The following is a 27657-nucleotide window of genomic DNA, read 5'->3' on the forward strand; positions in this document are numbered from 1 at the left end:
GTGAAACGAGTTGAAAACTAACGAACCTTTCTCCCCGTGCACCGAACTAGCCCGTAATACCTCGACGGAGGCTCTAGGGCCGATCTGCCGTTGTTTTCAGCTCTGTATCGGACTTATTGCGCAACGTTCGCTGTTACGATGAATCACGATTTTCCAACAATCGACTAGACGTAATTCGAAAATCAATGTCAGGCGATTGTGGAAAGATACGTGAATCGGCTGCGGTAACTAATGTGTGATCAAGTTTTCTGGATTTTTATAATCTGTTGTTAAATGAAATTTGGATTGCGAGGTTGAGTGGCAGATATCGACCGGATCAAGTTTAACACTAGTCGCCAGAGATAATAATTTATTCTTTACAAATACACATACGTTTACCATTCGAGGACATTTGCTACTCGAAGCATAGTTGTCGTTTTTAGGGCATTTAATGTTTTAGACATTTTGAATGAGTAACGTTACTTTTGTAGCTCAGATATAGGTATGCGAGTAACACAATTTGTGTAAGTTTTATATTTGCAAGTATTCTTTATAGTATTACCAACTAATTTTACATTGTTGTACGTAATTTACGATTTAAAAGCATATTATTTGGAAATATTTTATTATAGACAGGAGAACGTTGCTGCGAAATAAAATAATTACGAATTTAAACAATATTAATTATTTTATTTCGATGATGCTTTGTACAAACATCTATGGACAATTAAACATCGTTTCCTCGTTTTTTGTGAAATAAAAAAATTAGCTTTTGATTAAATTAAAAAATTACCGCATGCAGCGAGATTTGAACTCGGGATGCTCGCCCTACCTACGATCGAAGAGGTCGAGAAGTATTTTTATACAAAGTTAAGACAAGTAAGTTGTTTTTTCAGTTTTGAAAAGCTTTTTAAAAACTTGCAAAAAATTTGTCAGGAGTGGGATTCGAACCCACGCCTCCAGAGGAGACCAGAAGGCACATGGGGATCAGTTAGTAACTGATAAGGTGAAGACCTTGAGTCTGGCGCCTTAGACCGCTCGGCCATCCTGACATGTGGTAACATCTTTTCGTAAAATACGAAACATTCTTCTCGGATTATCTTTTGTAACTGTTTTATAACGTATAGTTCTACGATTCTCTTTTTAACGGAATATGCATAAAGAAGATAGTTCTGTTCCTGAATATATAAAACATTGGTAAATTCAGCTTCGTAACGAGATATACTATTATTTACATTGTAATTTTCATTTTTAATTTTTTTGTTAGAATCTTTGAAAATTTAATTTTCAACAGTTAAATTTTAATAAGTGTATTTTTCTCGGCATCGGCGAACAATCATCAACGAGCCTCTAACAGGCATGAAACGCAAAACGAATCGCATACAATAGTAGCAGTAGCACATTGATACGGGATCTCTCGTAGCTTCAACGAGACACCGATAAATTAGTTTCGTATTATCCCCCTGTCCTTGGTATCGCCTTACGACCCCCGGCCGGTAGGTCCTTCCCATCATCGACTACCGTATCTTTTCCCCACGAACTGTCTCGTCGATAAAAACAGCGTGAGCCAACCGACGCGACGCATAAGAAAAAAGAAGAAAAACAAGCGGCGCGACGAAAGAGAAAGAGACAGGCGGATCTACACGGAGCGGCGTCTTTTTTTCATACGCACGACCACCGTTGTCCCTTAATCCGTTGACGACGGCGCGGCGCGGGCGTTGTTTAATCCGCTCGTAAATCTGGCGCTTATTTTCCGCGAGCGAGCAGCGAAAGAAGGGAACGATAGGGGTTGGAATTAAGACAGCGCGAAGTTCATTGCCAACGTTAATAGAATACGTAATGGAATGCGCGGTGCACTTTGTGTCTTATACGGGTCCTGATAATTACGCGATCCCCGATGTCGTTCACCCCGACGTGGCGCGGCGCGGCGCGGCGCGGTGTGGCGTGGCATCGTCGGCTTTTCCATCGTGTTCAACGTCGGCTTTAATTAATCAGCCGAGAAGCAGAGGCTGTCGATGCCGATGGTGAATGGGCTTTGGATCGCCTAATAACGATACCGATTCGATGGCATAATGAAATAAAGGAAGTCTTAAAGATACAAATACGCGTCAATGATATAACTTGGAAATTACAAAGCAAAGAGTTAAAGTTAATTTAATTACAAATCGATAGTATGATAATCGAAACCGCCCTACATGCCAGAGAAGAAGACTCGAAGAAACACGTCCGAGGTAATGATTAATGTCGCGAAAAGTAATTGCTATTCTGGACAAGCTTAGCCCAGCGATTTATCTTTCGGTCGATTCAATAATTCTCGTTCCTTCATCTCTATCACTGCAAGAGGAAATAAGTTTTGATTTACAACGCAGACACGGTCGAGATCAGGCGGATCGCGTTAGGCTCGCTACTAATTACAGCTTATTGTATCCAAGCACGATGGTTTCGCGGTTTCGCGTCGCGGCTAGCCGCGCGGATCGACCACGATCGATGCCGGAATCGTTAATTAGGATCGTCGAGGGCGGCTCTCGCTTTTTCTTCTCTCCGCTGCTATCGCTAATGACTCGTGGAATTTAGTTACTCGTGCTAAGACACGTGTTCTTACGCCTCTTGCCATTGTTGTTTTTTTTTCAGGCTGATGGCGTTATTTCGCGGTGTACTGTATTAAAGTTTCTCAGGACGACCAATAGGAGCGGGTAATTAAACGTGAAGTGTCCCGTGCAGCTTCTTGGTGATCCAGATTTGTTTTTAATCGCGCGCAAGTTGACGGTGTCTGTAGATAATATAAGTTCTGAGAGTAACATTTGTGTAGGTTTTAAATTAACACGGTTCGCTGCGCATCAGATTGCCCTTATTTACGATTATCTGCTCTACTGCTGTTCTTTTGGACTTGTTACTTTCAATCAAAAACGTACACTATAAACGTTGACTCTTTCGTTATTATAATAACTGCTGGTAAAGTTATCGCTGTGCGTTAGATTACGTTCTTTTCATCGATTATGCCGATACGATACAAGGTTTTGTTAAAGAAATCATATATTAAATTAGCAGAGTGCGTTGAATTTTTCCTCGTTCTTCAGTTAAAATTCATTTTCACTCGTAGCTTCCTCAAATTAAGTATTTCGATCACTCGTGCCACTTTTTCATACGAACATATTATACGCGTGTGGTCTTGTATGGTGGGCGTCATGTGGGATCAGTGCGATGTGATTAAGCAAGGTTGCGAGCTATATTGAAACCTCGCGTCTCGTAATCATGGAAATTGAAAGAGGAAATTGTTCAGTTCCTTGGAAGAGTGGGTTGCGGTTGTTTCGATGATAGTGATTTCGGCTAATTTGTCTTCGATGGTCTAGCCTCGGTACAAAGCGTTCGAGATGCGATTAAATGAACTAACGACAGATTTCGTACTTTGCATTTCACGATCGCAGGTCTTAAACGACGCAGGATGGAAATTTATTCCGATTTATCGATTTATCGATTTATTCGAATTATAACCTTTGATCATCGTGCTACGTTCGACAGATTTAATAAAACAACGATACGTTTTCTCTTAAATTCGTCGTGCTAAATTTGTTGTGAAAGACAAAAGTATTATTGATAAACGTGACAAAATCTAGAGAAACGTCGAGCGAAATATCGAAAAAGGAACGGGATCGAAGGAAGCTCAGAATGGATGAATCAAGTAACAGCGAAAAACGGCCGAGCCGAGACAAACTCCATCATGCGCAAGGGTTCGCAGCAAGCGAAGAAAAAGAAGAACAAGAAGAAACATCGACGTCGTGGAACGCGAAAGAAAACGGGGCGTCGAGGGGCGCAGGAAGGACGGAAGACGTGGTGCAGAGGGGTCGTAGCGTGTGTCGAATGAAAAAGAATCTCGTGACGCACGTTTTCCTCGCAAACAAGCAGGATCCAGCAGAGTAACGCAGCTCCGTGGCTTTCCTCGTGCACGCGGCGCGGCGATCCATCACGCGTGCGCGTTACGCGCCTCGTACGCATCGTTTGCAAGCGACGAACGCGACCCACGGCGCCGTCCATGGCGATCCTTATCGACCAAGATCTGCGCGGAATCGATCGCTGTTCATTGTACGAATGTAGAGATACACTCGATGAATGGAAAATTCGAAGCGCGATCGCCCGATCGATCAACGTTCTACGTTGGAATTGGAACGGAATGAGGCGTCGATTGAACGCAATTTCAGCGCGCCTTCTCCGTCATTACCCGACTGCTTGAGAAATCGAGGAAGAATCGTCGATAACGAATTTCACCGAAGATATTAACACTCGCACACTCGTCTAGAATATATATTATATACGCGAGCGATCATTACTAGACCGTTTTACAAGGCGTAAAAAAGCATTCTGTGCTTTTAGTTTTACGCTCCATTTCGTTATTTCAGTGTTAGATATTTTGGATATTCTTTCGAAAGACACCGGTGACCGATTGGCTTGAAATTTATAAGAGGTGGTAAACCCGAAACCTAGAATTTTAGCTTTGGATATTTATTGGGGTTAGGTAGTAACCGAGATAGTAATACAAATCTTTCGATACTATACATTGAATGCTACCTATTCAGACGTCGCTGATACAACCGTCGTCGTTGTATTAGTCGTTGTCCTATAAATACATCCCGAGGCTCCTGTCGCTATTATGTCATCGGTTACTGTTGTGTTAGTAACGTCTGTACAGGCATACGTTGCACGCACGTATAGTACCGAAAGACTTTTATTAATATCTCGAGAAGTAATAAGTGCCTGGAACTAGAACTTTATATTCGAGGTCTACTCCCCTTAAATTTTAAGTACAGTCGACATTTTATATCTAATGTCTGCATACAATTCGATACATGTCTTAGATGCAACAGTGCCTGTATTCAATTTGCCTATGCGCCCACGTAATGCATATCTAAAAATTTTGATTTGAATTCTTTTAATACTCGGATTGATTCATTCTATAAGCACGCTGCCTGGAAAGTTCTATCTACATGGATTGCATGCATATCCCGTAAATAAGCGAGTTTTCAAAATTTTAGATGAAATTTAATATGTAATTAATCACGGAGCGTATACGAAATCTCAGTCTCGTAAAAAGTTGAGAAAGAAAATTGATTCTTGGGTTTAAAGCGACCCGTCGATGGCCATGCAAAGTTAAGGGGGTCAGGATGACGCACGAGGATTACACTCTGATATCATTTAAATTTAAACGACACCCTCTGCTTCCTCGGACTGCGCCCACTGGAAACATAGAAGTATGTATAAATGGCACCTGTTGGCGAGAAACACGCGAAGGATGACACCTACTGTTCCTGATGAAATTTAAATCGCGATTGCAACATTCGTTGATTGGACAAGTTTGTGTCAAGAATCGAACATTGATGCTGAATCGATGCCTTGGATCGGGGACAATGGAATTGATAATAATTGAGCGGTTGCTCCGATAACCCAATTGAAGACTACTCGAGCAAGCTAAGTCGTATGTTGCCTTGAAGAAATTGAAATTTAAATCGTAGCTGCTCGTATTGATGCACGGCACTTACGGTCTGTGATGAAACTTAAATAGAGTTGCAAAATTCGTCGGTTTAACGATAGCCGACGATCGGATAAAGAACAGTCGTCGACCGTCGGAATTAAAATTTCAACGATTCGCGCAATTTCAGCTGTCTCAGATTTAATTTACGTAATAATACTATAATATGTGTATAATAATAACGATAATCAGTCACATATTACGTATAGTATACTTAGGTATATAATTAAAGGTTGATAGCCCTAGTGTCCATATAAAAATTCTTCAGCTACTACTTTCAGTATAGTATCATGTAGTATTTTATGAAGAAAGTCGCAGTAAAGTTTACGGTTGCCATAGAAATTGTCCGGCGAAAACGGTCGACCTGGTTGAACGTACAATTTTGCAGAAGCGGCTTGGTTTCACCAAACTATTTATAAATCTTTCCTGTTCACAGAATTACGCTGTTAAATTATCTTTTTTCGCTCACAGGATGGAAATCGTCGTGATAGTAAATCGACGACGTTTGCTCCAGTTTCGAAAGAGTTCCTGCAGAGCAGGAAACGATTATCGATTGCGATCTTAGGTCCGGTCTGAGTCAGCGGTGCTCTGAACGTTGGTAATAGACATGAAAAATTGCTTCGAATATCATCGATGATAACATTTAAATTTCACATTCAGTATTTAATCATTGGTACTATTGGATCGTGAGTAACCTCCACAACGATTTCGATCAAGGTAATTTCGATTTGTATTCTTTATTTTGCGCGATCAAGCCGCCGTCAGCCGCGTTTGTCACGTACGATATAAAAATCAAATTAAAACTACATCGATTCAGAATAATACCATGTTATATCTATTGGACGATGTTCAATACGTCTTCTAAAAAATTATTCGATCTTGAACCAATATCTAAAGACGGAGGAAAAATCGTATATTCCTAAGTCACTGTAAATACATGGAAATAAGAAGATAAACGTTTTCTGTGAAAAGTAAAATCGTTTTCGCTTATTTCAAACGAACGCTACATACATACCTAACAATTTTACATCATTTTGAATTCCTCTGTAACTCGTCGAAGCTATTAATTCGCTAGAAGTCACTAACGCAAGTCTATCAGGATAAAATCATTCGCTTAGACAGTCTTCTATTTTCAGAGAAGTATTTCCTGTTTTTAAAAATACCTACTATGATACAGTGGATAGAAGGATGGTACTTTTTCGATACACCAAAGTATTTCATCGTGCTTATCAAAGTTCTATAGCGCCGTTTAAATATACCAAGAGCGAGAAAGTGATCAAAGGCGAAATTTAATTTAAATTTAAGTATAATTTTATTTAATTTAACGTGAATTTCATTGGACTTTAAGCGTAAATATTGGAATTTTTTTGGAAGTAACCGTTCGTTTAGAGGTGTAGAAAAGAAAGTACGAGCTGGACGAGCCTTCGAACAGTGACCATTGAACAGCAATTGACACACGGTATCAACGGCTGGAACGTGACGCGAATTTCATTCTTATAAATCGCAAACGGAATTAGATTCTTGTATTATACGACGGTACGAAGAAAGGTACCGACGCAACCTCTCCTAAATAGAAGCTTGATCGAGTGTAATGGGGTCGAATAAGAATGAAATCAAGTTCGATGTAACTTGAGAATCCGAATTCATTTAGCGGCTACATGTTATTTCGTTGAACGTCTGTGATTACCAAATGTGAAATTGAAAACACAAAAATAATGAATTTCGCTTTGTAGACTATATAAGTCTGTAGATCTACATCCATCTACGTATGTATGTACGATACGTACCTACGTATTTGTCACTTTTGCTTTTTATTTCCGGAGCATCGTCAGATTTTTCTCGGGTAAAATTTTGGTCTTAAATTAATCGTATTACCTTAAAGCAGATCATAAAAATTGAAATGACAAAGAAGAAAATTTCTTCTATCGGAAACGATTTAATACTTTGCGTGCATGTACACATCGATATGTATGCGCGGTTAATTAATCCTACTGTCATGTTCTACACCTACGTTTTAATAACAACAAAATATTTTAAAGAATTTCAAGATTTAATTAATCGCGTTAATCGTTTTGTGTCAGCGTAATCAAACGGTTTAACGTTTCATAATGAATTACCATTAATGCGAGCATACAACCGATGTAACAGATAATTGCACGCGAAACGTACGATATACGTACGTTGTACGAGTATTTCTCGATGGAATCGACTCTACTGCGATTGTACATAAAAATACTCGTGCTATCAGTGAAAGGTTAATCATAAAAGTCTGCACTCCCTCGCTGGATCTCGCGCGGTCACTTTCAATCCGCCATCGAGCGGCCCAGCATTCGGTTATCTTATCTACTGTACCTTTTAATATTCCCACGTCTCTAATTAGTACCGTGAAAGAATCTCGCTAATCGTATACTCGAAGATTCTTTCCATATTAGCTATGCAAAACGGCCGAAAAGAATCGGTACAATTCATTTATACAATATCGTAAATAACATCGTAATTAACACCAGAATATAATATATATAAAGAAAGAACGCCGTGAATGCCATTCTGGACACGGTTGATCCTATCCCATGCCTATCCTTACGCTCGAGCCTACGAGCACGACGCGCGGCGTAGCGCGGCGCGGTGCGGCAACGAGTTGTCTCTAGTGTTTGCTCGGTACGGCCGCCAGAGGCGCTGCATGTTACGTTCGGTTTCGCTAGAAGCTCGAACAGATAGTCGTGAAGCCGTCTGCCGTACGGACGATCGTGCGACGTTGCTCCGCTCGCGTTCATCCGTTTCGTTCGTCGTAAACCGTTGTCGATTTTGTGTGTCGCTCGGAAAACAGTGGTTGATGCGCCTGTCCTTGAGAAGAGAAACGAGAGATGCCGCCGTGCTCATCTCGACAGTTGGCGCGCATTCCTCGAACGCGATGACGGCCACGCCGGACCACGAGCGAACCCGATCTCGAAGTCGTGACTCAGATCCTTTTACTTTTCTTCGTATATACCTCGTGCCCGGTCGACCACTTCAAGTCCTTTCTATCCAGGCAATCGCGTTCGACATTCCCGTGCACGGAACAAAACGCTGTTCTCATTTGGGGTCTGTTCTTTTATCGCGCGATTCATTTTGAAACGCATGGTGAGTCTGTCGGTGATCGTGCACGTACGTGTCAACCGGTATTCCGTACATTCTCGGAACCGTTTCGCCTGTCTCTGACAACGTACGTCTTATACATCGCGTTGTGCGAACTGTCGTGACGTGCTGGCCGTACATAGGATACTCGTGTACCGTTGTCGATTATCGTCGATCGAGAGAAAACGAGTGCGCGTAGGAAACGCTGCACCGTTGATTAAAACGTGCCAACAGGGAAGCTTGTCGTAAATATCTGTCCATAATCTTCAAATTTGTGGATCGACCGTGTAATGATCGGTTGTATGTCAGAGATTCCACGAACCGGGCGCCGAAGGACAAGAGTCACCGGCGACGATAGTCGAGCGAAAACATTGGTCGATAGTAAAAACGCTGTACACAGTTCAACGCTTGGCATTATCTCTGTCCGTGTACGCAACGAGGGTGACCGCTGTATTTGTTTTTCTCGATACACGTGCTCCTGCGAGCGGCGCGATACGTCGCTCCATCTATATTTAGTGGCATCGTTCGGAGCGAGAAATTCGTGAGCCCTCGACCGCAGTACGCGTTTTCTCGGTCCTTCGAAATCTCTCTCTCTCTCTCTTCCTCCCTTACCACTCTCCCTCCTCCCACCCACTCTCTCTCTCTCTCGCTCCTTCTCTTTCTAACGAGTAGGGTGTGAAGACGGAAACATAAGGTGAATTTCAGTGAACTCTCTCGGACCAATGCCGCGATGGTGAGAAACGTATGGTGTATTCGCGTAAACTTTTCTCGCGGAACTGGTGGAATGGTGAACGTGTGACGTCTTTAACGATTCGATGCGACTTAAAGACGCGCCCTAATTACGTAACTTCTGTTTCGAACCGATCAACGCATCTATTCGTACGACTAATGTGAATCGATTTTATGGAACGGTCGTCGAGTTACAGTAAATCAAAGCGAAGAAAAGAAACCGTGAGTCGTGACATGTGAACTAGTCACATCCGGAGACATGTTGAACGCAGAGAACACCGAAGGTTCGCCGAAACGAAGGTCGACCTTCTACGTATCTTTGGATACCGATGCCCGACAACCCTCGAAGATCCCAAAAACGATCACCACCGAGTCGGACAAGTTCGTCAGTAACACGTTTCCCATAAGTAACTCGAAAACGGTGCCAAACGTCGTTTTAACCCGTACTTTGAGCAACAAGGATGACTCCTTGTCGAATTCAAAACGTACGGAGGAGTCATTCCCCGAGTCCAGAGGTAAAGTGCAGTCTTTGACAAAGATATTTGAGACTCCAAAGGGAGAGCAGGTGACAAATAGCACCGAACAGAGAAAGAAGGTGGAAAGGACCAGATCGTTCAAAACCATCGAGAGGTTTCACAGTCGATTCACCGGTCGAAAGGATACGAACAGAAAGGACAGCCGTTTAAACAATACCATAGCGTGCTTCGAAGTGGAAGACGAGGACTCGAGGAAGAAGCTGGATGCGGATAAGCGGACGAACTCGAAGAATCACGATTCGAAGTCGAACAGCGCTGGTAAAATTAGTACGGAGACGAGAACCAAGCAGAATGGCAGTACGACGTTCACCAATTTGTTGATACGTAGAACACACAGCACGAAGTTAGCCAGGAGTACGAGTACGTTGGTGAAGGCGACTGGCAGGCACGCATCGGTAGACAATCCGTGTTGCGTCGTGACGCCAGCCAGGGGAGAGAATCACCGGTCGAACACCGAGAAATCGAAGGAAGACGAGGCGCCGGACGATTCTGTCGCGGATAACGACGAGGGTACCGAGTCGTCCGTGTTCGAGGACGCCGACGCGGACGCTGGGATACATTCAGGTAGGCGTGCGCGCGTTGTGTACTTTGTAATCACGATGGGCAGCGTGGCTCGACGTGACGCCGATGGAGAACGAAATTTTTTTTCCACGACTAGATTCCGTAGCATAGTTGTTCTTTAGGTTCGACGAGAAAGAACGATGACATAGTTAGGTTTGGGTTAGGTGCGTTTAATGCGCGCGCTTCGTAACGTTTGCTCGCGGTTTGAGTTCTTCGAAAGTTGCGTTTCGACGATTCGAGTCCTCGGATACGCTTCGAATATACGTTTGAATTTATTTCGATCGGCCAAGTGAGATCGACCAAAGAATCGTTAGATACTCGTCCGAATTTACTGGCCGAGCGTGTAATCAGCGTTAATTATTTGCATCCGGACGCGAATGAGAACCAATTTATGCCGAATTTATGGCGAACGTTGCTAAAAAAGAAAAATGCGCTCTTTACAAATATCTTGATAAATTTGAGTATCGATCTGTTTGTCATTCGGTCGAGCGAGCGAGTTGCAGAATTTGAGGAAATTTTGATTGCTAGTTTCTTTCGAAAGTGAAGTTGTTTTTTGTCGTTAAACTTACGATCAGCTAATAGAATCGTTTGTCTAAAAGTATCGTAAAGATGCTATTTTCGATATAATCTTCGTCGGTTGAATCGTGCACAATCGAGCTTTTTTAAAAAGGGGATACATACGTAGCGCGATACGCCTGACATACGTGAAATATAGCAAAGTATTTTATCCAGTTCCACGTAATTTAAGCTATTCTGGAATCGGTCAAAATTTGTGTGCCTCGTCGAATTCGCTGATGCCAGAGTCGACGAAAAGCTTTCCACGACTATCTGAAAGTATATAGATCCAGAAGAGGAGGTTGGACGAAATCGTGGTCGAGCGACGTCGAACAAAAGGGCTACAGGGTACGAGGGATGCTCTCGTAAATCAAGTTGAGGAAGCGATTGAAATTCGCGATTCCAGCGACGAATTCGCGAGTCCCGTTAGTTGGCCAGAAATTGCTCGGTGAGCGTACGCGAGCTTTTTTATTTCGCGTTCGCCCGCCGAGAGGATTACCTTAATTAAGGGCGAACGATCACGAACCGCGATCCAAGCCCTGTCGCTTATTTTCTCAAAGAAAATCACGTCATTTTAGCTACGTAGTTACTACGCCGGTGCTTTACCATCTCTATTTTCAGTCGATGAAGCATATGTACTATAGTAGTACCTATAACTAGTAGGTAAAATAGCTGTAAAATATTTCGCGTACATCGAAGCGACGTCGAATTTAAATAGAAGTTGAGTCTGACTGTAGCTTAAATTTGCTTAGATTCGTTTTAAATAGACTCGGTTTAAGTGGTATTTTCAAAGGGTTCGTATTTGCCGGGAACTCACGATACGAATACGAATACGAATACGCAAGACCTACTTATGCGGTAGCCTGTTTCAGCCACCTGCCTTTCAAGCCAGGTCAAAAGAGCCAGAGAGTTATTTGGGTAGTTGGTAGGTTGGCTGAAGGAATAAGGTTGGCACGATTGTGCTTCTCTTTGCTAGATTTCCTCGCGACGACCTTCCAAATTGAACTCGTTGCTCGTCTCTTCGATAACAGGCGACAAGTTGAATAGCGAGACTAGGAAGCATTCGAATATTTAGCTGTGCCTATTCTTTTAATATATCAAACAGCGAAAACAATTTAAATTATCGCGATAATACGATATCTGGATACTGTATAGAATTTAAAATTTTCAATAAAATTTGCAACGTTACGTTTTTTTCAAACTTTCTTACGATTTACCGTAAATGCTTGTAAACATCTTTTTTACGAGATAAAAAGTATGGAGGCTACAACGATATGAAATGCATGAATATATCTATCGAATATTCTGTCTAAAACAGATTCTTATGTTAAAAGAGAGAGCGCACGGAGCACGAAGCAAGGAAATCAATAAGGCAAGACTGTAAGGAAAATCGGTGATATCTTAGATGTATATCTATCCGAATACTCGCAACAAGCACCGGCATGAATCAGTATTTACAATTTATGATGCAATAGCCCGATATCTGATTCGATGTGATAACTGGTTAATCGGAAATACGTTTTACACGCATTATTTGTTAGGTGCGTGCCTTAAAACGCGCCGCCAATAAGAAGCGAAAGTGATTTAACGTAGTTGTTAAAAACTGTTATTTAAATCTCGGCGTGCAACAAACTTTACTCAAAATGAAATCTCGATATTATTACTTTTCTGAACGAGATACAATCACATTTTGAACGATCGAAATTTCAGATTAAAGTAACTCGAAATGAAAGCTCGGTGATTATCATCGGATTTGAAAAATATACTCTTGTTTGAAAGATTCGAGGCTGCATGATAAAATTAAACTTTCCATGGAAACAATTATGTATAAATATCTGAAATGAAAAGAATTCAGAATTTCAAGAACTCTGGAAAAGTAGACGATTAAAATCTTTCATTCGCATACGGTTTATCTTCGCAACAAAATGTTTGACAAGCTAACGTTGTATTTTCTCTCTCGGCAAACGCTTTCCACGTATCTCCGATAGTCGCAGTAGATATCTCTGTACGTAAAAACATGCACGAAACATGCACGTACTCGGACTGTACATATTTGCATTCGAACAAATTCCTTTGTACCATATTCTAACGTAATTCTATGCATCGCAAGAACTCGATCGTTAGGCACAGGACAAATACGGATTTTCTGTAAAAAGCGACATAAGGTCGCCACTCGATATCGTTCGATACTGTTTTTTCGGGCCATATTGCGCCAGTATCGCGACAGATAACTTATGCTCGATCGTAATAGAGTCGTTTATCTGTCCTGATTCTCGTCGCCTCTCTCTCTCCCTCTCCCTTTCTTTCTCTTGATCTCCTTTGTAGCGCGTCGTCGTGCGAATTCGATTTTTCACGCTTCGTTTTCACGTTTCCATGAAACGCGGAACCCCCTCCGGCACCCGGAACTGCACTCTGCAAACGAGTGTTTAATGGATCGACCTCGATGTCTCGCATTCTCTCTCATTTCGTATCTTGCTCCCCTTTCACTGTGAAAAATCGCGATGACATCACGGTTCGTAGCTTCATCACGAGTCACGGCGTTACAAAAATCGTTGCTTTTTCCGTTCTGATTTCTATTCGGCCTTTTTTCCTTCCCTCGTCCACGATTTTTTTTTTCTTGGCTTTCTCCTGCATTTTTTTTCTTTTTTTTTTTTTTCAATTTCTGACTGATCGTCCACGAACAATGACGATGTCGAGGATGGATCACGACGAACGAGTGTGTAGGGTCCACGTCATTGGTGTGCTCGTCGCGATGATTCGACGTACGTACCTATACGTGCTGTTTGAAAGAGGATATAAGTACCGTTCGTATGAATATTTCAGGGACCTCGACGTCGTTCGTGTTTCACCTTTTATTCCGAGGCTTAATTATTCTTCGTTGCAGAAAGGATCGATGGATTTCTAGGGAACGCTGAGCACGACATAAGCGAGGTTATTTTATAATAGAGAATCTATTAGGTTCTATAAATTTGAGTTGTTCGCGCAATTAATAGTTTACGCACGTAACGAAAGGTTCAACGTTAATTCGATCGAAGACTTTGAGTTGCTTGAATTGGCGCGAGCAATGTATTTGATAGGTTCGAATAGCCGTGATAGAGAGTAATCGTAAAATTGACGAGTATCGATTATCGTGTATGTACCTGTACGTATGTATTATTTCACTTGTTTTGTTCAAATATATTCCGCGATTAATGATACGATGCTAAGAAGAAATTATTATAAGTTATAAATAATAAGAAAGAATTAACAACGATATATGTATAGTCAAATTTTTATCAAACAAAGGATAAATGATTTTATAACGTTTGAACGAGTCATTCACAGCGGTTAAAAAACTACCTACGTATCATTCAATTTGTATCGAGTTACACATTCACACACATCTAAATACGCTCGTTCTCGTAAAACGAAATAGCTGAGAGGGAAAAGTAATAACGGGATCGAGCAAGTAACGAGGCTACGGGAGTACGTTTACTGCTGAAAGCTGCTAAACCCAATTCAGCCGAATAGGATAGCATTCGGTGCGATCAGACCTACTACACTGATAACGAGCTGCGTGACATTATAGCGGCAATAACGCGAAATGACATCAGAATCCCGTTTCTTTGTTAGTAATTGTGCTCTAATCGCGAATGCTCGATGCAGAGTGGATGGAACGTATGCACTCGAGAGAGTAAGTGAAACGAATTTCAGGCCGAGCGGTCGAATCTAGGTCTCGTTATGAAATGATTTCGAAACGGCCGTGCTTGTTACTTAATTGTGGCCGATCGTGCTTAACGCGCTCCAAGTTACACACCACAATGTTTGAAAATAAAGCGGGAATGTGAGTCACCGCGCGTGATTTTCACCAATGCTGAATGTTCACCGCGGATTCCATTCGATTCGATTCCATTTCATTCTTTTCGTTTCGTTTCGTTTCGTTTCGTTTCGTTTCGTTGGTAGCTTGTCGCGAAATATCGACCGTTGTTTCTCGTATTTTCCAATCGATTATATACACGAAAGAAACGATGTGGTGGAGTAGCTTCGACGATTATCATAATAAAGGAAGCGAAGGGTTTCTATTTGTCGATGAATAGCCAATAAGTACATGGACCTATGTATTATTTTTTATAATTTTTTGTATAATTGGCAGACCAAGAATAGAAAATTTTGTCGTACAATAGCAAAGCAATTTCCAGCGCGTCTGGTAAATCATACGCGTTCGTGTGTCGCAACTGGCACTCTCCACTTGCGTTTTTACCCATTAGTAAGGAAAACTGTACAGTCATTGGAAAGGAAGCAAAACGATTCCTCGAAAGCAACCCTATCTAAAAAGCCAACATTTCCAGTTATCACTCGATAGGATTTGTTTATCATTTTCATGATAATCCTATTCGCAAACGTAACCATGATAGCGCGACATCCTTTGCGCTCCTCCAGATAGAATGGATCGAATCCGCGAGCAGGAAATCGTGTCCTTCCGCGAATGGTCGAACGTGAGAATACGCCGGAAATTCATTCCCAGCGAATTTCACAGCATAGCTCGATTCAATGCTTAAAACAGAGAGCCAGAAGGCTGGGCCTCGCTTTCTCACGATCAGTTTTTCAACAGAAATTAGATCCTTCGTCGATCGTTAGATTCGAATCGAAATTGAACAGAAAGCAAACAACGGCGTACGTTTCGACGTTTAATCGTCTTGCTGATTGTTATGCGTTGCGTATGTCCGAACAGATGCGTGCCTTTCCTCAGCTGTTTTCATTTCCTCTTCTTCGCCATCTATCCGGAATTAAAGCTTCCAATTTATTTTGAAATTTTTTATTGTTTTTTTCGCCAAGATTTGTACGATTATAGAAGTTTCTCCTTGGATCGCTTATTTTAGACTGTCGCTGGATGTTCGTGTTAAAATTACTGTTAAAACAAGTTACATGCATATATAAGGCTATCACGTGTCTATAAATTATAGTCAGAAATAATTAGAAAATACGTTGGAGTGAAATTTCACTCGCTGATACAGATCATCTCTGATATTGCGATTAGCTATAGCTTTTGAACGAAAAAACGAAAACTCTACTTTAGTTTGATAAGTAAAAGAGAAAGTCGTTTGAAATTTCTACGAAAAAAATACAATCAGCAAATGTAATCTAATTATAAAATACAAACTCGAACAAAGCGACAGAACGAGAAAGTGTTATGAAATTTAAAAAGTTCAATGTGCAAAACAACGTGTAATCTCGTTCGTTTTATTCTCGTATTAATAAATAACCGTACATTATTAGGAATTTCTCGAGAGAGTCCTGCGTTTTCTCGCGTAAAATTGTTTGTTCTGCAACAACGCGGAGCTGCACGCTACCAAGCGCAATTGCAATTATGAAGTGAATGGACTTGTTTCATTTTGCCGGGACATTATGCGTGAGAACGTACAGCAGCGACGTTTAGCAAACGATATTTAAAGCAGTTCCAAGTGGAAGAGCCCGTTTATTTTAGCCTTTTCCATCGTTTTTCTCTGCTGGCTTTCACCGTGTAAAACGCGTTTCTTCGCTGTGGCGTGATCTTATCGGTCACAAGGGAAGATCCCTAACTCGGAAAATCAGAAAATTATGAAACTTCAAGGATATCTGACCCATATGTAGGCGTGTATAACGCAGTCTTCTCCCGATAGCCAAATTCGATCCTAGGCACTAAAATTGTTCCCTGAAAATATGGCTATATTTGGATTTTATGCCGTAACTCGTAAACTTTAAGAGATAGAGAAAAAGTTTTCAACCGCAAGTTACTTCTTTTAATTAGGACTGTCATTTGGTAAAAGATTTATCAATGGTTTCTATGGTTAGTTACATAGTTAGAATCTTGTTGCTGTATTTAAATCGCCGATTAGGATTTCACGTGAAAAAATTATTAATATTTGTTTATTGCTTTTTTTCTAACTATATAAACGATCGACGAATCTTTCACCAAATGACAGTTCTAATTGGAAGAAGTAACTTTTGTCCGAAAATTTGTCTTCTATCTCTTAGCGATTATAAGCTACGGCATGAAATTGAAAAATAGCCGAGTTCTTAGGCATCAATTTTATCCCCTTGCTTTGAATCTAACCAGCGGAAAAAGATCGCGTTATACGTATCCTACGTATGCTGTACACATCCTCGATGTTTCATAACTTTCGGAATCTCCGGATCGAGGATCTTGCCTCGTCAGTCAGCAGGAATGTTTCATACAGATTTTTCTCTCGATCCTCTTTTTCTAGAAACAGCTATTTTTATGGCCACTTTTTATGCATCGTAACGACGCGGCGACCCAGTTTCGATATTTACATTTCATCTCTGCCATGAAATTTCTTTCTTATCGCGTTTTCTACCAATGTTCGGAGGTTACCGCATCTCGAAGTTAGTTAGAGGAAAAGTAAACGCGACTCGCCGATATCCAGTCGCAGAGGAAAGTAGGTGTGCCCTGCTAGAAAGGAACTTTTCTAGGAGGAAAACTTTTGCGTGCTTACGGTTTACGTACGATGTAGCGGCGATTACACCATGACGATAAGCAGTTTATCAAAATCGTTGGTCGTCCATGTTGGAACGATAACCGTTAGCCACGATTTTACGGAGAAAGGTAAAACAAACGATTCGCGAGGAATCGAAAGTTAACAAAATACAAAAGATAGACGCGTAATACGTTTTTAAGAATACATAGCCCCGTACTTTACATTTGAAATGATCGATCGAGTGGAGAGCTGAAAGAGCGTACAAAAGCTTCTTGAATTCGTTCAGAGAACAAGGCGTGGCTTTATGAGGCGTAAAGGCGTTGGAACGTTTATAAGAAAAGGCACTAATACTGAATTTATTTTTTTCCATTGTGTTTTCATGGCATTGTTGAAAGACCAGGCATGCATAAAGTATACCGACATCGGGAATTTCATAAAAGAGCGTTTGCACTAAGCAGGAAGAAAATGAAGGGGAAAACCACTATCTCGTATTTCGGTACGACCGTTAATTAAACCTTAATTGGGCAGCGTTAATTAGGTATTTAAAAGCAATGTAATATAAAAATGTGTATTTATAACGGAGCATAAATATGGTTCTGTCGTAAATCATATTACTTGTATCAGCTAAATAATGGAACAATATTTTCTATCGCAAGTTATATCGGCGAACTAGGCAGAATAATACTTTTCCAACGTAATAACTATATAATAACCGTAATTAAAGCGTCTCGTTAAAATAAATTAGATTTTTGCACCAGTACAAGTTTATTCGTATAGCTCCGTTTTATTCACGTGAAATTTATGTCAAATAACGTAGAAGAGCATAGAAAAAAATCGACTCCTAAATCAAATATTCGAATATTTATCATGTGTTCTAATTTATTAAATACTTTCTTTCGTCGAAAAATATTTCGCTTGCAATATAATTTAGGTGATGCAATATGCGATGACACGTACATACAGTCGCGTAGGAGTGTAAGTTAACGCTGTGGCTAAAAGTTTGATGTATTTTACATATGTGGTAAAAATATGACTCAAATCTGAGATATACCTGCAACGGCGAATGTCTTCTATTCAAACAACACTGCGATTCACGACATTGCGACGAATAAAAGACGTTCAAATTCGAGTGACAGCGATGAAAACGGATCACTGAAAAATCGCCAAATACAGCTCTCTGTAAATCACGCTCTTCAAAGTGGTTCGTCCGTTTACCTCCGTTTTCCAAATTAATGTACTATTATTATTATTTATTTAGTCCGTGCCTCTCGGCTTTGGACGAACTTTCAGCTTTCTTTACAGCTCTTTATTGCACTAATCGCCTTCTTACCTCTAATCTAACACTAATGCTTACGATCTATTTCAACTTATGCCTACGAATTATTGCAACTTAAGCCTACACACTATTGCCACTTTGGTCTTTTTGCCAGGAGGCTGTGCTACCTTCCTGTCCTTCCACCCCTTATTGTATTGCCTTTACCCTCCTTTTCTCTATTATGGCTCTCAGGCCCATTAGTCCTTCCCCAATCCCATTCAATATTTTTTCCATTTCCTTTGCTGNCTCCTGTTATTTCACATTCTTCTAGTACATGTCTCAGGTCCTCTTCTTCCCATCCACATAATCTGCACCTTCTTTCTTCCTCCTCTTTCCAATGTTCTTTCGCTTTGGTCTCGTTTCCACACCTGAATCTGGCTATGATTTTTCTGTCCTTCCACTTCATCCTCCCTTCCAAGTACTTTGGCATCTCATCTTTGGTTATGTTCCTGTAGTACCTGTTGTATTTGGATTCCCTTATCCTTTTCCTCCTCTCTTCTGTTTCTCTCTTCCTTCTTTCTTCTACAATTTGGTCTCCAGTCCAACTTACTTGCTCCCCTCCTGCTTCCCTTTGTGTCTCTCCGTTTCTCACCTCTTCTAGTTCCTTCTTTCTCTTTCTTGCTCTTTTCCCTTCCTGTCCATTTCCCCAGTTTCTCTCTCTCTCCTTTATACACTCTTTTACCAGCTCCTTTACCGATTCTAGAGTTCTTTCCTCGTACCTTACTGCTCTTTTTAACGCTTTTACCTTGATTTCCTCTATCTTGCATTCTTCTGTCAGTGTGTAGTTTGGTGTTGTCCTGTCTAAACCTAAGATCCATTTTACGTACCCTCTTTTTACCCTATCCAGCGATTCTTCCATGTTCCAACCCCATACCTCTGCTCCAAACAGCGCCACGCTAATTAATGTACTACATAATACGAATTACGACCTGTTGCATCGAACGTGCATCTGCCTTTGCGAGAACAAAACGCGATTTCTTCGTCGTAACGCATCGTTGTCATGGAAGAAGAAGGAAAATGGCGGTAGCCGTGCTTGAACGTGGCCTCGGTGGACCTTTTTCGCTCTCGAAGACGAATGGGCTTTCGGCGAAGGGTCCAGGTCTTAAATACACAAACGTAGGAACGCACGGTTCGAATTTTCTTGCGCCTCTATGGTTGCATAAATCATGTAGGTAGGATTCGTGCTTTGAAACGAATATGCAAGATCGGTGGGTCGGTGAGCTCGTGGTAGTTTTTGAATTTTTCCGTTGATCTCGTCACGTAGACACGCGAATTATATAGTTCGATGGAGATATCGATGATTCGGCAAGTCACGATTAACCCCTGTAGCAACACACTCTTCTTGCAATGCTTATGATTAACATATGTACCTAATACAACCCGAATGAACCCATTTGCACGCTCGATGGATACAACGGGAGGTCGGGTTCGATTACGCCCACGTATCGTGAAACTTCCTCGATTTTATCGAGTCGAGCTGCCGGAAGTGACATCAGACGTCGAATCGCGAGCAGAGCAGTCGGAAAAGTGACGCTACACGTGGCCTCCTGCAGTCAGCAGTCGTTAAGTCTGACCACCGCGTCGAGGACGGGATCAATTGAGTCGGCAATTTGCCGCCGCGAGGCTACGCGGAATTGAGCGTGGACTTGCGCGTATGTACATCTGCGAGAATCTGCATATCCGCCTAATCGCGAAGAAGAATTCGACGATGTGCGAGAGAAATTTTAACAACCTGTACTTTGGTTTCAATTTCACGATATATCTTTCTTTCCTTTACGTACATACTGTTGTGAAATACTTGTTCGGATCTTTCTCAGAGATTAAATTTAATACGCGAGTTCATTAAATATTCGATCGTATGACAACCAGATGCTTAAACTTGGAACAGTTCTCCGAAACGTTTTATCAGCGCGCGTACACAGATCGTTGGTCCTTGATCGAAATGACTCAGAGACAAAAGCTCCTGATCGCGTGTCGTGGCTGACGTAGTACTAGAAAGTATGACGCGTTGATCGATCACAACCGCGAAATTAATTGCGTTATTACGTTATCACATTGTACGCCAGACCGGACGTTGACGATCGACGCGAATAATTAATCGCAAGTTCGTTGCTCCTTGCCAACGTAACGGGCTTCCATCTGAATGCGACTCGCGACATTTTCCTTTTCTAAGGATACGTTTTATCATACTAAACGAGTTTCTCTTTTCACGAGCTAAACGCGATCGAAATACCAGCGCGAGAGATTCCTCGAATCCGTCGCGCCGTCACGGTTTTGCTAAAATAGCAAGCCGACTCGTCATTCTCCGATCCTCGATTCTATGACCGATTACTTTTATATTCTTAATTCGTTGAAATAACTTTCCATTCCCATTAACAACTAACGTCACGACACTGCCTTTTAACGCTCCAAAAGAACCGGCTTTAAAAGCTGGCTCAGAATTGACTTAACCAAAGGTGTTCACGGCGTTAGATCTAAATTCGATAAATTAGAGAGATATTCGCTATAATGGCAGCTTAACCCCGAGAGCACCGGTCGCTGCCCGCAACCTTTTTCCTTTCATTACGTTTCGTGATAAGGATCATCCTTTATCGTCATCTGATAGAAAATATGTACGTACATTGACAACGTAGATCGTTTATCGAGCCCGTACACGTATACCAGCCACCAGATAGTTATTTAAATCTGCTTTTGGTAACAACGAATGGCACAAAGCGGCCCCTTAATCCACAGAAATGTGCCCTTTGTGCCAAATACGGGGCCCCACCCCGGCCGCCTGGTGATCCCTTTAAAAGCTAGTTTATGATACATATTGGCTATCCCGTGACACCCCTCGAGAGGATCCTGTGGCCTGCATCGAAGTTGCATGCCCTTTTTTCCCCTATACTTTTGTCGATCGCTTGTTTACCTACGTGGAAACACTATCGCCGTATCCCTGTCGGTTCACGCACCCTTTTGCTGCTCGTATCGCGCTCGCAAAGTTTATGCAACCGAAGTACCAAAGCCTTCTTCGCTCGGATTCAGCTCGATAGACACGTTGATGTTTGTCGCTCGATACATATATCGTAAATGGTTACAAAATTATCGGCCGTCCAGTTATTATTACTCAACTGTCTGAGAGAGCGAACTACGCGAGACAGAACACATCGCGAGACACCCTGTTTTATTTGAACGATCGATCGCGCCGAGTCCGTTGCGCAACGAGTCCCCGGCCCCGTTACACGTAAACTTTTCACATCGAGTCGATCGAGTTCTTTAAACGTGACGTTTGCCGATGCTTCGCAGCCTAAAGGATCGAGCCTCGTTCGACGAGTTTACTCACGCCACACTCGTGGTCTCCCGCCAAATCGTCGCAAGTCCGTGCCGTTCCAATTCGTCGCCAACTTCTTCTTCTTCTTCTTCTTCTTCTTCTTCTTCTTCTTCGGAGTACGAGGATGAGTCACGTTTACTACGAGTCTCGTGAACTCTGTTGCCTCGTCATCCTCCTCCAGGGGATTAACGAGCCTGCCCGTTCGTTTTTCTTCGAGCAAACCGGAAACCGATCTCCCGTTGTTCCGACTGCGGAAAGTTGGTCTAGGTGTAGACGCTACTCGCCGGGGCTAACTGTGTGCGGTACGGATCCCGGATTTTGGAGAGCAAAGCGCTCGAGGGATTAGCAGGTTAAATGTGATTTTCGTGTTCCTTGTAATAGAACTTTACACGAAGATTTTCCTAGTAGAGGCCTTCGAACGGCAGAGGTAGGAAGAGATGGGTGAAGATAGAGGTGATCGAATTGGTTGCGTCGATACAATGTTTTACGAGGGTTGCGAGTTTCCTCGTTTAACTCTTCCTTATTTCGAAATGCTTCGATCGACCGATATTTCCTCCTCTCGCTAAGAGTAGTTGAGATTATCCGCCATATTTTAACCGAACGAATAAATCAATGGGCAAACCGTAACTAAAATAATAAAAAATAATAATACAATTATAAAAATCATACAACAAAGAGGGATAAAACGCGAAGAAGAAAGGGACAAAGGCGAATAGCAAGTATCAAAGTTGATAAACCTTCTTGTATCTTTAACACCGCGAATGATGCACGCTTGTGATATAGAATTGGCTCTATGCAGTCGCGCTGCATCAGAACTGGGACATCCGGTCGGAGCGTGGCAAAAGCCACGCGTGAACGTTACGAGTCCGATGAATAATGCAAATACACGCCGGCTAGATTATCGTTTCCCCCTTGCGCGTAAAACGCTGAAAACCGTGGCCTCGGGAAAGTGGATCGACGCGTGGCCCAGAAAATTATAATCACTTCGGAACGTACTCTCGCCTATCTATGCTAATCGGACAGATGAATTAACGACGAATCGGCCTACAGTCTATGAAGATCGGTCGAAGGAGATAATTAGCGCGGTTACGGGGTTAGAGGAATGGATGGATAGGAGAAATGAACGATAGTTGGAAAAATCGACGATGTCGCGCGAGAAAGTAGTCCGATGGACGTCTGTGTGTTTGATCAACAATTTCTGTTTTGCGAACGCGTTACTTGCGACTCCGATCCCTGATGTAAATAATACGTAATTATCTCTGTCAGATGATATCGTGTACCACTTGCGAGAGATTTAATCGAACTTTTATAGCGATAGTAGGTATTATTTTTTGCCATTTCCACGCTTTCCGACGCATTAACGACGATCAACGAGGCTTCTCCTTTTGTCGTTTACGGAAATTTCTCGCGTGTAACATGTTTCCATGTGCGTAGTTCTATTTTGCAGTTTCTTGTAACGCAAGACGATTTAAACTGTCCGAACTTGGAAGAAATGTCGGTCAAACGATTGGTTTTTTCTCTGCTAATTTCTCACGGTTCTCGATTCTTATCTACGCTGTATAAAGTTCGATCGGTTTTCTCCTTCGATGTCCTCTGTCTCTGAGATAACGTAGAAAATCTTACAAGTACTTTATATAATTAATCATATTTGGTGCATTAATCGTTCGCAGAGCTTACCTTCCTGATACGAGTTTCGAAACGTGCAGACAAAGAAGCGGATAAACGTGTACCTCGTGATACAGCATGGTGGAAAAATCTCGTTGCATTACGGATATCTAGCAGTGAGTCATCGATCGTTAATCGCAGCTATGGGTAGTAGTGGCATGGGTATATGGTGATAGTATAAAGTATCGTAGGTATACGTACTTTATCGAGAAACGTTCAATTCCGGGCTCCGTGGCATATTGAACAACGCGTACGATGAAATAAGAGTCGGAATATCAAGTAATAAAATTAACGAAATTTTTCCCTATATGCGATCGCTATTAGCAGGAACATGGTATCTATGTGCGATATTGAAAATGAATGAACGCTTACAGTGAGAAAACAAGTCTCTGTAAAACTCTTTTACATATTTGTCGACCCATCTCCATTCAAACGAACACCGATAACGTACCATTTCTTTTACGACTTGAACTATACGGAGTTTTCTTCTTGTCCCGTTCAAGCAGCGTTATCTCGAGGAAATTTTTGCCAAACAATAAAAACAATCCTCTCGTTTCCGCCTGGCTGTTCGAAGGTTTTGCCGCTCGAACAACGGTCGCTCGAAAGTTTCCCAGCAATTTCCGAGCATTTGGTACTCGGCCGGTATTGCGTTATCGAAACACCTTGTGAAACAGATATCTGGAAACGACCGTCGTCTCGTATCCATGATCGATAACGAGAAATGGCGATAAAATGCGCGCGTGGTGATGAAATTCCGAGGAAACAACTTTGTCCGATTTTTTGTGAAAATCGAGTAGGAAGTGGTTCGGATGATTCTCGCACGAAGAACTCGACGATAAAGGAGAAAAGTGGTACAAGTAACGAAATCGATAATTTCTTACGTTTTACGCGAGGACGAACATTAAAAAATAGTCCGAAACGTTAAAAGACATTACTCTATAATAAAAGCATCTTTTTTCAATTGCGTTTATTCGTCAGAAAAACGTATTGCAAAATTTTGCTATAATTGCGAGTCAGATATAACGAGGTCAGTAATTAAATCATCGATCGATGTCTTAGATCGGGATTCGTAGATAACGTGTTACGATATCGTACGAGATACCTTTGAGGGACTTTGTAATAAAAATTTCTTCGTACGTGTCTATATTTTTATTTATCGCGACACCCGAGACACGATTGCTTTGTACGTACTCGCGTTTGTACCATTTTTCCACCGAACTTCTGAAATAGAACATTCACTTACGTGTATGTTGCTGGTGGAAATAAACGAAGCAGACGTTGACTCATACATACTGAAACGAGTCTGAAAAAGATCCCCTTCTCCACGAAATACATAATTAAAGCCGAGTGGCTGGAGTGGGCGCCGAGAGGAAGAGGAGGGTGTCCCCTGAATCAGCTGGTGAATAAGGGCCAGGATTTCGGGGCTTTGCGTTAGTCATAGTTATTACGGATCTGGAGCTCGATCCTCCGGAGTGCTGGGCGTGAATCTATCGCCAGAGACGGGATATTCGATTGTTTGATCTTAAGATGACATACGATGATTCGAAATAACGTTCGTGGGATTTATTTCGTAAGGGTGATACTTGCAATTATCAAGAAAGCTCACTAGCTGTCGGGAGTGGCGGAAGATCGAAATTTGCTTTTCTTGGTCTTTCCATCGCTGATATTTTCAGAGTACAATCGACGATTTCTAAAAACATACGTCCGATATTCTAATTATTATGCTTCTTAGTCCGAATATATTTGTTATTCGTCGCGATTGCATTCAAGTCTAACAATAAAAAGAGCATCGAGACGCAAGTTAGATTACTCTCTGGACCCTAATATAAAACACACTGAACCGTGAAATTTCACGCCCCATAAGATTTCTACTTTGAAATAGAAGCTAATCGATCGTAAAGGGAGGAGATTAAGCTTGAAGTATACCTTTTTACACTCCGCCCCCTCCACGTAGAAATATAAGTCGATCAGTCTTATCGAAACGATCCTTAGGCGAGATGGAAGTACGCGAATTCGTACCGCGTCTTTCAATTTTCTGTTGTTTCTCTGGTTTCGATTTGTCGTCGCTACGGAAAAGTGAAAGTAAATTTGCGTTTCTCGATCAAACACGGAAAAACGTCGCGTCCCGTCGTAAGTGAAAGTAGAGATAAGAAGAAATTCTCTCGTAACGAAAAGATAACGTTAACGGAGTGCAAATACTTTCGTCTGATTTTAATGTATAATTTTGTCTACGTACGTAGTTTGTTCGAGCGTATTTATTTCGTTTCGTTATTCTTATTATAACGCAGTCGATATTTTCAACTTCTTTTCTGCGCAAAGAAACCTTTTTAGGAATTAGTATAGAGGTAACTATCTTTTCACTCGAGAGATGTTTCAAACTCTTCGTCAAAGTGGATATAATAGTAATAGTAATCATTTGCGAAACAGGAGTTTATTCCCAACGGAAATTCGAAAAAAGCGCTGCAATTGAAGCAGAGTCGTGCACGCTGTCGCGAGAATTCGCGACATTTCCATGCTTCTCGTATCAAGCTAGCTCTCTGTCTTTCCTTAATTACTTCATTATGCGAGGTTATTACCCTTCGGTGCCAACGACCTATGACTGTGTTAAATCTAATAGCAGCGCCGCCAAATGTACCTTCTGTATTTCTGTTTTAGGTGAGTGGAAAACATATGGCGTTGAATTTTCGAATTTCGAATTCTGACTTGGTCTCGTGAAAGAGGTATCATATATATATATATATATTATGCAGATAGATGTACATTTTTATTGTACATTTTTATTCCTATGCTATTGCCTGCACGCGCGACAGCGTGGGTATTGCTATTGCTTTATTGTTTTCTTAATTGATAATTATTAAAACGATAGGTTAATGATTAATTGCGATCGCTTCGTTGAAGCGTGATACAGACGCGCGTACGAAAAGTTTTGCAAGGTTTTTAAGCGTAAATGGTTTCGGTGTAATTGAGTCAGTGGATCAGGTGAGCTGTGGTTTGCGGTGGTGGGGTATTTGTATAACTGCTTATATCGACGGAGTGCTTCTCCCGCTACTCCGATGAACGTTCTTCCTACTCAGAACGAGTTCAAAGATCCCATTCCACGAACAGACCTACGACGCTTGTCAGTAAAATGGAATTCTAAATATGCTGTCGCCGAAGTTTTATTACGCCACGGTATTTTTGTGCTCTGTCTCAAAGACACGTGCATACACAGTACCGTTTGTATTCTTTGTATCGCGATTTTTGTTCCTCGATTTCTGGTCTTTGTAATTTCATTGCCATTATGATACGACGTTACGTTAATTATTGCAGTAAATCGAATCGTTTTGTCGATACTGTTTGCACTGGAAAGAACCGTTGTCCGGGAAATAAGTTCGATGCTCGAAACAAGGAAAGAAGGCTAAGGTAATTTGCTGTGCCGATGAACCTAACGATTAGAGGTATCTTTCGCTGCTTTTTCAAGCAATTAACGTCCTTTTATCTTTTCGTTCCTTCGCCTAGTTACTTCATAGAAAGCACAGTTCCGCTTCTTCGTAAGTTGATTTGTAACTTTATCGTCGGTTTATCCGCTCAGAGTAATACCAAGTACGTACGAAAACAAGCAAGATCGAAAAATATACGATTTTAACAAATTTCGAGATAAAAGAGCGTTGCATTGACCCGAAGACTCGAATGGATCGTGTGGATTTCATTGTATTCGAACACCTTGTTCGAGATGTCACTTTACGAATATAAAAAGTCGCTTTCTACAGGTCATTTTTCGATAAGGAAAACCAAGAACGAAGAAAATTCATTATCAAAAAACACCATTCGCACGCTTCGCGCGTAACAAACTCCCGTCTAAGTCTAAGCAATACCGATATATCGTCCCACCGCATAAATCCTCGCAGTAAACAGTTTCCCCACTGTGCAAATTCGTA

The 27657-nt window shown here is 41.5% G+C and overlaps 1 protein-coding gene and 1 non-coding gene across 21 annotated transcripts in view; one reads left to right on the plus strand and one right to left on the minus strand.

Annotated features, from left to right (window-relative positions):
* Positions 1–27657, plus strand: part of LOC122565716 (ras GTPase-activating protein raskol) — a 259030-nt gene that overhangs the window by 183018 nt on the left and 48355 nt on the right. For 3 of the 20 annotated variants that reach the window (XM_043721968.1, XM_043721975.1, XM_043721969.1), the window contains exon 1: positions 8216–10443. The exons of the other annotated variants lie outside the window; for them this stretch is intronic. In XM_043721968.1, the coding sequence (XP_043577903.1) occupies positions 9603–10443 (841 nt within the window). In that variant the 5' untranslated portion in view covers positions 8216–9602. Of the gene's footprint in view, positions 1–8215; positions 10444–27657 lie in introns of those variants that run through there. 20 annotated transcript variants of the gene reach the window in all.
* Trnal-caa lies at positions 910–1031 on the minus strand. The gene is made up of 2 exons: positions 994–1031; positions 910–954 (listed from the first exon to the last, which is right to left on the minus strand). It is a non-coding gene; the product is annotated as a tRNA-Leu (tRNA).

This window comes from Bombus pyrosoma, linkage group LG3 (assembly GCF_014825855.1).
Source record: "Bombus pyrosoma isolate SC7728 linkage group LG3, ASM1482585v1, whole genome shotgun sequence".
Taxonomy (NCBI): Eukaryota; Metazoa; Arthropoda; class Insecta; order Hymenoptera; family Apidae; genus Bombus; species Bombus pyrosoma.